Here is a 13427-nt window from a genome sequence, read left to right on the forward strand (position 1 = left end):
TCTCTCTCTCTCTCTCTCTCTCTCTCTCTCTCTCTCTCTCTCTCTCTCTCTCTCTCTCTCTCTCTCTCTCTTACGATGCATATTTACTTGTAGATGGAAGAACAGAAATTGCAACCACGTTATAGTATAACTCATAATGTACCGCATCCATCCTCTTCTTCATCATCAACACTTCATTCTGAATCGGAGTATTCGTCGTCGACCACATCCGATGAATATTATTTTCACCAATCGCTACGCTCAACCGAATCACATTTTCTTGGCGAAGACCTTTTTCTTTGGCCATGAGTATCGGTCATTCTCTCGATCACTTTTAGTATCTCGTTTGTTTTCTCTCATAAAATCCTTCCTCTTTAATAACATGCGTGAATGTATATAATTTTACTTCATGTTATTAAAATAGTAAACGCGGACATTTTGTCAAAATATATGAGTTACAACGATGCACAGTTTCAAGGCGATTATGCAAAGATCATCGATACAAGTTACCGCTTTTCTAACACAATATATATGCTAACAATAATCATAACTTTTAATTTAAGAAATGAACGCTTTCATCTTGCCAAACAAAAAAAACCATTTTAAACTCACACATTCATAATCATAAACACACACACACACACACACACTCACGCACATGAGAATACATTGTAAATTTACATACATTCATACAGAGTTTAATTAATGAGCCAGCCTCTCGCCTTTCAGAGTGGTCGAATTCGAATTGAAAAAGTAATTGAATCAATAGCGATACATACATAACGCGAGGTAATAGTTGGTTATGAATTGGGTTTTTGTTTTTCAATTTTATAAACAATTTTTTGTTTGTTTTCTTCTTCTTCTAAATTTTACCGTTATTTTTTTCCACTTTGTGTTTAGCAATTGCTTTTCGAATTTATTTTCGCCACCGAAACACACAATTGCTTGCTTTTTTGCTAATATACATAGTTATACATTATTTTCGAAAACTTTTCAAATCAACACGAATTTCACAGTTTTTTTTCACTTAATTTTTTCTCTTCATTTTTTTCTATTTTTTTTTTTCTTTTTGAATTCTTTTGTTTAGCTTGACGACAGAAAAATCAAAAGTAGCGATACTTACATTTATTGAGAAAGCTATTGAGAAGACGCAAATATCCATTCGTTCTTTGCTTGATCAAATAACCATTATCAGAACAAAAATGAAATGATACACGCAAACACATGTGCAAGTGATTCAAAAGTAAAATCTAGGGGCTTTTATCTTCAAATGTATACGATTTATACTCTAAATAGTGAACTATATTGCAAAATCATCTGTAATACGCGCAAATAAATGTGCATAACTGCATATATTTGGTGTATATTTCGTGTATATTTCGTATATATTTCATCTATGGCATGTTTTTTTGTTCTCTTTTGTGCGGATCTTCTTCGATTCTGTGTAGCAATACTGTGTGTGTGTGTACACTGAAGTTTGAAATACATCTTATTCACTGGTATAGGCGAGAAATTTTAATCGTATATATGATGAATAGGACGTGAATATTGTGTATAAATTTGTATGAACGAATGATGATAGCCCCTAGAGTAAAATAACAAACAATTCGATTCGATTTTACAAACAAACAATTAAAATAAACTCTTCTCAAAATTCTTCCGTTCTCGAAATTTTAAGGTAATTAATAATAAAATCATTGTTTTAAAACAAAAATGAGCATCGTTTGAGTTTGTTTATTTTGCCGTGTCACAACTTACACTTTGATAATGTGGGATTGGGAGAGAGGAAAAAATGGCATATTGAAACGACAAAGAAAAATCGGTGACATCTTAATTTCGCTCGTTACTTGATAAGCACATCAATATGATCTTTTTTTTTTGCGGGCCATAAAATTCATAAGTGGCTGTAAAGTGTGCTGGGAATTTCTTAAAATGGAAATTCTTTTTGATCCATTGTTTGATTATGAATTCCAATCTAATCAGAATTTGAATGAGGAAAACTTTGTTGCGACTACATAACGACGCTCAATATGAACAAGATTCTTGTGAAATCATTTTCATTTCTCAGTTAATACATTCATAGCCCATACAGGATTTACGACATATTACGAGTGTTCATGAAAAAGCAGTATAATTTCATTCAAGTTAACGAGTTGCTTGAGCTTTTCCAAATAAATTTTCCGATAAAAAAAAATAAAGCTCCATAAAAAGTGCGCTTGGTCGCATATGAACTTTTCCCTCTCTGACAGTCACAACACAAACCAACTGGAATGAAAGCTCTTTAACAAAATATTAAATTCGATTTTGCCAACTAGCTTCGCAATAAACCTCTGCCAAATAGTTTCAGCTTAATAATAGATTTAGTATGATTACCACTCACAATTTTATAAAGCTTTAAAGCATAATAAAGAATGCATGCATTTTCAAACATACACACACATTTTATGCATTGAACATTTTTACTTTAACAATGGATTCGATGTGCATTTCTTTTACTCTTAAATTCAAACTCGACGAATGCCTTAAACGTGAGCGAACGTAACACAAGAAACATAAAATGCAATTCTGTGTATGTTATTTTCCAATTAATTTTTATGATATGCAATTAATGTATGTCTCTTTTATGTTTCATTAGCATCGAAATTATATGGGCCAATTGAATACTTGGTTTTAAGCTAAAGTCAAATAAAGTCGCTGTCACACAACAGCTGTAATCTACATATCATTTACGATTTTTCGATTCAACTCATTCAATTTGCAATCAATTTAACACCTTAAATACTAATTGATATGCCAATTAAACTTTTTATGTAAAATTAATGATGACATTTGATTATTTTTCTGTTATTAAATCAGTGATATATGATGTAATCTCATCAAAAGTGTCTTCCCAACTTTCAAGAAATGAGAAGTACTTATATTGATGAAAATCTCTTTCTATGTGAATGGAAAAATTAATACGCATCATTTTAAATATAGAGATGTCTTGAATTGAATTGAAAAAAAAAAGAAAATATTCTCTTTATTAAGTAGTTGCCTGAGTCTAGCTGTATTGGAAAATATAACTAGTAAATTTCATGAGGTCTCTTTTTTTGTTTATTTTCAAATAATACAGCCATTGGGCGCAGACAATTTTCCTGGTGATTTCGATTATGCCGATGTGGACTTTCATAACTATGGCCCGATCAATTATAAAGCTGCCTCCATTTATGCATTAGTAAAGAAAAATAAAAATGGCAATCTAACTGAAATTCGAAAATAAGCACAACTCAAACACGAAGTAGCATTTAACGTAAATTTTCCTTTCATTTTTTTGCTCTCTTTATTTTCGAAATTGGTTAGAAAAATTCCTGGATTAATGTGCATTTTTGTAAAAAAAAAAACAATATTTTTTTGCCTTTCAATCGATTACAAACATGCTGTATGTAACATGTAAATGCTCTTGAGAATGCATATAGCCAAAGTGAAGTGATAGATTATTTCGATCGTAATGTAAAATGTTAGGAAATGTATTTAAATGTTCATGTCATATTTTAAACAAAGAAATGTGACAATTTGTCAAAAAAAAAATACTCGTATGTAGTTCGCGGTAGAGAGCGGTAGATTTTCTTTCGAATGGAACTCAACTAAGCATTTTTCATTTGTTCGGTGTAAAAAATTCAATTTAAAGAACTACGCTATAAGCCAAATAATAACACTTATCATTGTTTTAGATTAATATTGAACTGCGTTCTTTTATGCTCATGTGATTATTTAATGTATTTGAATAAAAAGAAAATCGTAAAAATTTGCTTTGGTTCTATTTGTTATTTTCATTCATTTATTTATTAGGTGGACTTGTAACTATCTACATGCTACACAGTGGAATATTTGCCTTTAAATAGGCAATTTAAACATGGTTTCTTAGGAAACTTCCTTTAGGAAAAAATACGTTCTCAAATTATAATAATGATAACATTACGTTGATCATTATTACACTGGAAATTTTATTATATGACTGCCATAAAACTATATCTCGCTGAGAATGGGACATTTCGATTGTTTGACAACAATAATTCACATCAATCGAAGTGTCCCTTTCTATATAAGGCAGCAGTTCTGAATGAAACACTGCGAAAAAACTGTGATTTTCAGTCCAAACACCACTTGCACGCAGATCTGTCAACAAATGTTCGTTCGGTTTAACAATTATTTTGTCATTTTTTCGAACGTTTCCAATAAACTCTTTAGTAATTTTGAATATTTTAAAATTCATCATTTCAGAATAATTGACGTAAATAAAATTGAAAATATTTTTGTCCCACTTTATTTTGTTTACTTAAACATATTGGAGCCTAAATTATATACGTCTATTACAATTTGTACCTAAAAATATTTTGAACACTCCATAGTAACATCAGAGTATGACGTCAAAGGATAACGCTAAGAGAGAGAGAGAGCAAACGCTGAAAGACAGTTAGTTTCATATAAGACATTCAGAAATTATCCCCTTACTAAGCTTCAATTTTGTCATTGTTTATTATGAAAAATATTTTACATCTGTTTTTCTTCACAATTCAAAAGAATCGGAATGTATTTTTTTTTGTATATTATTTATTAATTATGAAGAGAGCCTGGCAGTTCAGTTTTCACTCATTAAAATATTTACAACTCATTATCAATTTGTAATTTAATAATTTCTGCATTACTTAGTTACAAAAGGGTATAAATATTGCGACTATCTTTATTGCTTGCCATCAATTGTTTTTCATAGAACAAATTACGACGTTTTAGCTCCTATCATTTTTTTTCTTCTCAAATTATTCGAGGTAAGTAAGACTTCACTTTGAAGTGAAGTTGTAGAAATTCAAATTCGTAGCAATAAAGAAACAAATTTGGCAACATTTGAATCTAAGTTCTTTTCACTAGTGTCCTCATATTGAAAAAGCGCCAATTGTTCAAAGTTTATCTTTTGCTAAAGATGTCATTTAAAAAAAATAAATGTACAGTTTTTCACCTAGAATACTCAGAGAAACTGAACGGAGCAAACAAATATTGCCAAAATGCCATTTTTATACTGGTTTAACCAGTTTCAGTGTAAATTTGTGACGACAACAATTTTTCTCTTCAACTTGTGTTACTGTAAATGTGACATCCATAATTCCAGAATAGAAGTCTACATTTGAAGTAAAACCTTGAAGGAAAAAATGGTTGTCGCCTCAGATTTACACTATAACTATTTTCGACCAGGTTAAAAATGGAATTTTACAATTTTTACCACTCCGGTTGCTCTGTTCAATTTCTATGATTAAATTTATTTGAATTGAGTTTTAATTTTAAAATGAAATATTCGATACAACTTTGATCCATCATCTAAAGAATACCACAGACATTATATTTAGCTGCCGTCATCTGGATATTACAGCTCATCTGGATATCGTCAGCAGATGATACGAAGTGAAAACAATAGAAGTGATTGTTATAGGTATATAAGCTTGTTATATACTGGTATTACCATAACAATCACTTCTATTGTTTTCAATTCGTATCATCTGCTGACGGCATCCAGATGAGCTGAAATATCCAGATGACGGCAGCTAAATATATTGTCTGGAATACCACTCATTTTTTTAATAAATTTTTCACAAACCAAATGATTTTTCAATTTTTAAATAGTGCGGTCAAAAACAAAATGACGATTGTGCCACAAATTGTGTGCATTCTTTTGGGAATCATTTTTGAATTATTGTGCACATCTGAAGCATTGCATATTGCAGTTGTTGGAGCTGGTGCATCGGGCATATCTAGTGCAAAGAATGCCATTGATCTAGGACACACTGTAGAAATCTTTGAAAAGAGCGATGCACTCGGTGGAGCATGGTATTACAAAGACGAAGTTGGAAAAGATAAATATAATGTTGATATCCACAGTCCGTTGTACGAAAGTTACAGGTATCAATAATTTCACTGCGATCCTAACGAATCGAATTGTAGAACAAGATGATTAAAGAAGTGTTTGCTTTTGAATAGAACGAATATGCCGTTTCAAGTATTGCAATTTCCAGATAATTACTATCCAGAAAATACACCATCGTATCCATCACATAAGATTGTATGGAACTATCTAAATAGATATGCTGAAAAGTACAATATAACGAACCGCATAAAGTATCTTACATTGGTTGAGAAAGTACTTTCACTGGAAAATAACCAGTGGGAAATAACTGTTAGACACTTGGAAACCAATAGCACTGTAACTAGCACATTTGATTCGGTATTTGTGTGTACTGGTGTTTGTTCTTCGCCTTTCATTCCGAAATTAAAAGGTGCTGAAAAATATAAGGGACAAGTAATACACAGCCGTGATTATCGTAAACCAGACACTTTTCAAAGTATGTTGTAAATAAACACATTTTATTATTGGTCGTATCTAATTTTGTTTTGACCATGGTTTTATGAAAAAAAAAAAATAGAAGAAAACGTTCTGGTGATCGGAATAGATCCAAGTGGACATGATATAGTGAAAGACCTTCGCCGTACTGGTACTAAAATAACACGTAGTTACATGGAATTTTCAACTGTCACTCAAAATTCTCAAGTGAAAAAGATAATCGGTACGTATTAAATTGAATCGAATTTTATGAATACAGTGATTTATAAGTGACGGGCATTTTTTTTAGGTAAAGCACAGGGAATGCTCACCAACTGTTTCGCCGTAACGGAAGAATATAAACGCCAGAATAACATTAGCTCGTTAATTGGCAATGTAAAACGTTTCACAGGACCACACGAAGTTGAATTTGAAAATGGAAAACGTATAAATTTCACAGTAATCATTTATGCAACAGGTAATTACTGCTAATCAAATCGATGGATTTCGTTTATTTGGCAAACAATAAATATGGTCTTTTATTTTGCAGGCTATAAACATTCGTATCCATTTTTGGACGCAAGTACTGGAATTCAAGTTAAAAACAACCACGTGGAACCATTATATAAGAATGTATTGAACATTGAGCACCACACGATGGCTTTTATTGGCATAACAAATTGGGAGCTACATTTTCGAATGTATGATTTGCAGGTGAATTCTCTGTTTGCTTTAAAACATGTTGAAATCTGGTTTTCAGTATTATACCAAAAGTTTAATTACTTATTTAATTTCGTCGATATTAAGACATTTTCCGAACCAATAAGAAAAAAACTAATAGAAAATTATGTTTTGTTTAACATAGGCTCGGTTTGCATTGGCATTCATATCTGGGATCAGAGAACTTCCACCAAAACCGGACATGATGAAAGCTATGCCAACCTATCCATATCAAATTCGTACAATGAAAGATTGCAAAGCACGAAAAGCATTTTCGAGTCATCAAGATTATTATTTTGACCTTTCACAAACTGCGCACGTTCCAAATGTGAGAGTAGTCTATTCAGAACTCTACGCAAATGCATTAAAACACTTGAATGAACCAGGATTTCGTAATTATAAATACGTAGTGAATGGTAATACCTTTGACCGAGTTAAAGAAAAATGAAATATGTTTGATTAGGGATATCAATGAAGCAACCTTTTAATGACAAAATAAATGAAAGGAGATAAATTATTTTCCACAGCAGTTTTTTTAAATTTTGTAACAGTTCAGAAAGAAAGTCAAACTAGAAATGAGGGGTAAGGAGAGTCACGCGTATGCAGTGGCAATACATAAAGGCATCACTTCGTACAACTTTGAACCATATATAATTCAAATACACAAAATAAATTGAAATGCAAGATTTAGTTGAATTTGATGTTGTCAAACAAAACATGTCTATATTTAAGTAAATAAACTGAATGTGGTGCAAATGTAGTGAGAGAAATTGAGAACAGAATGGTAAACATATTTTTTTTGAAGTTACTGGAGGTACAGTCTCTGTAAAGATGTGTCTCTAAAAGATTTTAGGGTTCCTAGGAATTCGACTAGTTTACATTTTACATTAGTTGCAAAATATCAATCCCAATGGATGTTGTCGAAAAATTCAAAACTAATATTTGAAATTTCAAACTTCTATGTAAATGTGTGTGTACATTGAAAATGTAGGCATTATGGCACAGTCTGTGAGTGCAAAGTCTACTGTGTATGCGCACAACCAGAGTGAAAATATCATATCTGAATTCAACAACATTTGTTAAAAATGCAACTTACCAAAAAAAAAAAAAATAAATGGTTAATCAGAGCAGCGAAACAAACAACTACCCGCACCGATTACTTGCACCAATGTGAAATCAATGGCACATTTATTCGGTGCGCATAGTTGTTTGTTTCGCTGCTCTGATACTAATTACAGAAAATATTTGCTCAAGCATTTTCGCATCAATGTAATATCGAATGAATATTTCTGAAAATATGTAAATTAATTAAAACAATACATTTACTTGCAAATAAGTGTACAATTTTACTAATCAGAACATTGTTATTCATTGGTAAATTGTCGTTTTTCACATTCAATTAAATATCGTTCGTAATTTGGATTCTCCACCGTTACATTTCCAGCAGAATACTTTCGATAATTTTGCTTTCTGTATGAAATTTCTCGTCCCAATTGGCGCGATCCAATAATACAGAAAACTGATAATATTGCAACCAGCAATACTACAACCAATCCTATAAATAAATTATTGAAAAAACGATTTCCTATAATGTATAATTAAAAAAAAAATCGGTAATATTGTTATCGAAAAGAGTATTTACCAGATAGAATCATGTACATCATGGACATTTTTTCATAGGTCGTTTTCGCTTGGTTGGCTGCAGCGTTCGCGTACTGTTTCAAGACCTCCGTTCCCTTTTGTATGTGCGTTGACAAAGTCGGGGCAGTAGTAGATACTACTATGGACGAATTTGATGGTGGGTCGGTTGGAGTTTTAAACAAATCAGTTCTGATCGTACTCTCTTCATATGTTGCATTGTTAAATAGCAGAAAACAACTAATATCATGATTTTCCTTTGATTGAAAATTGTCAGATTAGCATTTTAAATTAAATTATAATTTAAATTATTACCAAACTTAAGTTAATGATGTCTATAACTTGTAAATTTTTGCACAAATTCAATGCAATATGACGTGGCACCGTTGGTATGAATAGTCTTCGTAATTCGGTTAGAGGTTTGAATGCACTAACGCCTTGAGTCTAAAACAATGAAAATTACCATTTAAATCAATTTTAAAACAACGATTTCAATGATGAAATACCAAATTTAGTGGATTATTATCCAAATTCAATGCCACCAATGATGATAAGTTTTGGAAAATATTCTCCGGCAATTGATTTATGCTACAATTTGCTAAATACAATGTTTTCAATTTTTCAGTTTGAATAATGGGAACATTTGATGTCACAATGTCTTTGTTATCCGTCAGAATCAATGTGAGCAATCCTCGGGCTTTGGAAAATTCTTTGCCTTGAAGTGGTTTGAAGGCATTTGTTGACAAGTCGATGTGATGTAAATTTGGTAACTTTGCAAAATCCTACAATTACATTCATCGCGTGAAATTATAGCATTTTTTTAATTGAAAATACATTTCATTTAACCACTCACTTCAGTGTTGACGATTTTTCCAATTTCATTGTTATTCAAATACAACTGTCGTAATTCGCCACAATTTATTAAATCATTGACATTCAGCGTTTTCAATGAATTATGACTTAAATTTAGATAAACTGTACTTTGCGGAAGATTTTTTGGTATTTGCATCAAGTTTTGATGAGAGCAATCAACAAGGGTGATTTTCTTATTGCATTTACAATTCGTGGGGCACTCAAACTCTGTGAATAAATGTAATATTAATATATATTCATTTTGTAGTTTGTTATTTAAAAAAAAATCATTTAAATATCAAACCATTAGCTATAGTTGGTCCTTCCGTTTCCAGCTCAGTTGATAATATAACTCTGGAAGTCGTAGTAGGTATTGGCGGCAAAGTTGATTCTTCACTACTTTCTTCTTCCTCGTATTCCACATAAGTATATTCTTCATTGGAATTTTCATCACTAAATTGAATCCGAAATAATTTTTTAAAAAATCATGTTATTCCGAATTATTTTTCTATTATCCAATTATTTAGTGTAATTTGGCTATTCAATATAAAAAAATGCATAAATTCTGAATGTGGAATCAATTAAATTGTTGCAAAAAGGTTTTCGGAGACTCATTCATGCTAAAAACAAACATCAGATTCATACAGAATGGACAGAAATGTGTTCGTCCTTCAACTTCAACAGCCGAATAGAATGAGATAAGATTTATCTGATTCTTAGAAGTTGAACAATTTCTTGTTTATTCATTCATGGTATTTTGATTTCTTGGACAGTACTTGAAAAAAACGATGCCTCTTTGAGATTTTTTTTTTTTGACTCAGTTATCGACCTGAAACCAAACTCACCGATTACAATATATAAAGCACGAGGACAAATTAAATGTTCATTAAATTTTTTGTTTTTATTGAAAATCATATCAATTCTCAAACCCTGGTGAATTGCCACAATAAAGTTAGATTAGATTAGTACGTGACAAACTGCACGTATAATTTTGTTGTTATCTGTATAACAATTGAACATTTATGAACAATTTATTTTTAACGCACATTTCACGAATATCGAAATATTCTTGTAGTTGTAGGGCCAGGCAATAAAACTAAGACGCCATCAGACTATGACCGATTCGACAAATGAGGGGTTCAGAGGAAAAATGTTATGTAATTGGTACCAAATAGGTAAAATAGCTCTTCTAAATGATACCAAATAACTTTAGTTGAGCTATTTGGTATCAATAAGTTAGGCTCAATTAGTTAAAAGTTGGAGGTTGTTGCAATTCAACTTGCGAAATTCAATAGAATTCAATATAAGATTTTTATTTCATTTGTCGACTTTTTTGTTTTCGTATCAATAACAACGTATCTTTTTTATCATCTTTCAATTTTGAAGACTTCCTTTTTGCAAATGCGAATAGTTTTTTATGTAGTCGTTCAGATGCGTCTATGCAAAGCATCACCAGTTGTGTAGAAGATCTATCTATGTGTAGAACAGAGACTCAATCAAAGTTAATTTTCAGACCGTTTATTCGCATGTGTTTTTAAGGAGATCATGTTACAGATTAGACGTTAAAAAACAGTCTAGTTTACTGATAAAGTTGCAATAAATCAAAAGTGAAAATACATAAAATGACTTTTATCTCCACTTATGTGACCTTTTTTGTTTCTAAACATGTCTCTAAACGTGTAGCTACTGATAAAGAATATATTTGCACGAATATGTTAAAATAGATGTGGTGGCAATATGACGATTACTTGTGCTGATAAAGGTGAAAAAAAGCTGTCCCACAGCTGTCGGACCCCACATGTGCTATGCCATACACTAAAATTACTAAATATACAACTTTAAAACAATAATTCTTTTGGAAAATTTGAACCAACTCATGGATTTGCGTCATTTTAAGAAACAGACACAAAAATGCCGACACGTGTGTTATTAAATTAGTTGAATTGTTAGAATTTAAGAGTTTTCATTGGATAAATTGTAAAAATAAAAGCAATCCATATGTTATCATTCACATTTATATACAGTTGTAAACGAATTCGCTGATAGTATCAATTAAAATGAAGCCGTTTACACTTCTTTTGCTTTTCTCGATTTCGCTGTTTATTCAGGTAAGAACTAGTTTCAAAGCTAGTTATCATTTCTTTTGCATCCATTGAAAAATCGTGAATTTTTACTTTCCAATGGAACTTTTCTGGAATGACGATGGTTCCTATAGTTAACCCTCCCTAAAAAATTTGGCTTTTTTTAAAATGAAAATTTCCAAACCCGGAAAATGTTTAGCCTAAATTCGTACACCACCAAAGTGAATCTCTTTAAAATGTACAAAATATGTACAATTCAAATCTGTTATTAGATTTGAAAAATTCTAATCCGTTCACTTTCTGTAAATCAAAAACTGTATTCAAACTGAAAGTCGTGTTTTAATAACGAAAAAATTCAAATATTTATTCTATACTTTTCTCAATCAGTTAATAAATGCAGATGGCGATATGACATTCCAATCATTAGTGGAGAAACTTGAAGAAAACGCGAAAGCAACAAAACAAAAACTAAAACACGATTTGTGTTTTTTGCAACACATTTCTCCCAGTACCTATAAACTTTGGCTGTCATTCACTCAAGCGCCGCCAAAATTTTTGGCCTTTGACATAATGGAAAATATGTTGAAAAAAGTACCACTAGATATGATTACTGATGGACAATCTACACGTGACTTTTTGCGAAATCACATTACTGGCGCTATTGAGCAACAAACAGCCGAAATCGGTGATTTATATCAGCAAATTTGTGCAGCACATAGATATTCATTGTCTGATGCAAAAAAACCACAATTTGCTCATTATTATTGGGCTTGGTATCAAAAGGTGGCCGACAAAAAGGATATGAAACGAATTATAAAAGGAATGAATCTGATGATATCGGATCACTATCAACTTCTTCAACAATTAAATGGAAAAATGGAAAGATTAGAAATATTTAGAAGTCTGGCAAAAACTTGCAGTGCTTTAGTTAAGTATTATTCAAGGAAAATGATTTCGTTGAAGGAACTTGATTTAATTGTAGAATATAGTCAAGATATTGTATATGCTGTACGCAAGACATTATCCGTTCAACCTAAGTTAATACAAAAGCTTCAAGACGTGAAAAAGATTCTAATGAATTATAATAAAAGACGCACAAGATGGGCAGAATTTATTATTGACATGAGACAAAGTCCGATTGCTCATCAAGGTGAACCATCGATGGAAGAGGTGAATTTTGAAAATTGCTGCTGTGTAGTTTAAAAATGTAGAAATTAATTACCTTTAGATTGGTCAATCAGTTGGTAATTCAAACCACTAAATAGGTAAAAAAACTGTTGTTTATAAACCACACACAGTGTCTTGTAAGAATAGTATTAAATCGCATATGAAATTCCATAAAAAATCGTTGATATCGTCATTTTGTTATTTAACTAAAATTAACTATTCAGATGTATCTCTTATAACTTTAAAAGTCTCTAATAGTTTTAGTCAATACTATTAATAAGACGAATGGCAGCATGTACTCATCCGATATACAGAGACAAGTAAAAAAAGAATAAACTCGAGTAGAAAACATATGAACGCTTACCTTGTCGGAAATCGTGTACCACCAATCGTGGTGCCTTGTATGATGATTAGCACAAACACTATAGAAACTACGAGTAAGCTTTTCATTATGATTCGAATAAATAATCTGCTTCTAATCAATTCAAATACACTGACGAAACTCTTACAGTTCAAAAACTTTTACAAATTTGTTTACATATAACTATTTCGCAACTATGTAAAAAAAAAACTATGAGAGATCGCAATTTCGCACTTCCAATTTGTTCCGAATGTTGGTTGCAACTGTTGAAATGACGACT

General features: G+C 31.3%; 4 protein-coding genes across 10 annotated transcripts in view; 3 read left to right on the forward strand and 1 right to left on the reverse strand.

Annotated features, from left to right (window-relative positions):
- LOC116336818 (hemicentin-1) overlaps positions 1 to 3743 on the forward strand; it is a 57855-nt gene extending 54112 nt beyond the window's left edge. Inside the window, exons 23-25 of one of the 7 annotated variants that reach the window (XR_004200743.1) lie at positions 709 to 768; positions 1067 to 1222; positions 3095 to 3182. Coding sequence is in view for 3 of the 7 variants with exons in the window: in XM_031760963.1 (XP_031616823.1) it covers positions 94 to 288 (195 nt within the window). In the remaining 4 variants the exon portion in view is untranslated. The other 6 variants (XR_004200744.1, XR_004200742.1, XR_004200745.1 and 3 more) reach the window with 6 other exon arrangements.
- Positions 3744 to 4660: 917 nt separating this feature from the next.
- LOC116352395 (senecionine N-oxygenase-like) lies at positions 4661 to 7574 on the forward strand. The gene is made up of 7 exons (XM_031784951.1): positions 4661 to 4787; positions 5635 to 5910; positions 5989 to 6350; positions 6432 to 6572; positions 6639 to 6806; positions 6879 to 7042; positions 7194 to 7574. Exons 2-7 carry the CDS (start codon positions 5651 to 5653, stop codon positions 7494 to 7496), a joined length of 1398 nt encoding a protein of 465 aa, XP_031640811.1. The 5' UTR covers positions 4661 to 4787; positions 5635 to 5650; the 3' UTR covers positions 7497 to 7574.
- Positions 7575 to 8369: 795 nt separating this feature from the next.
- On the reverse strand, positions 8370 to 13400 carry LOC116336630 (leucine-rich repeat and immunoglobulin-like domain-containing nogo receptor-interacting protein 2). The gene is made up of 7 exons (XM_031760605.1): positions 13151 to 13400; positions 9843 to 9991; positions 9540 to 9766; positions 9193 to 9468; positions 9002 to 9130; positions 8691 to 8943; positions 8370 to 8603 (listed from the first exon to the last, which is right to left on the reverse strand). The coding sequence occupies exons 1-7, from the start codon at positions 13234 to 13236 to the stop codon at positions 8413 to 8415; spliced, it is 1311 nt and encodes a 436-aa protein (XP_031616465.1). The 5' UTR covers positions 13237 to 13400; the 3' UTR covers positions 8370 to 8412.
- Positions 11555 to 13137, forward strand: LOC116336631. The gene is made up of 2 exons (XM_031760606.1): positions 11555 to 11646; positions 12007 to 13137. The coding sequence occupies exons 1-2, from the start codon at positions 11596 to 11598 to the stop codon at positions 12820 to 12822; spliced, it is 867 nt and encodes a 288-aa protein (XP_031616466.1). The 5' UTR covers positions 11555 to 11595; the 3' UTR covers positions 12823 to 13137.
- Positions 13401 to 13427: the final 27 nt, after the last annotated feature.

This window comes from Contarinia nasturtii, unplaced genomic scaffold (genome assembly GCF_009176525.2).
Source record: "Contarinia nasturtii isolate CC-2019 unplaced genomic scaffold, AAFC_CNas_1.1 Cnas_scaffold_187, whole genome shotgun sequence".
Classification (NCBI taxonomy): Eukaryota; Metazoa; Arthropoda; class Insecta; order Diptera; family Cecidomyiidae; genus Contarinia; species Contarinia nasturtii.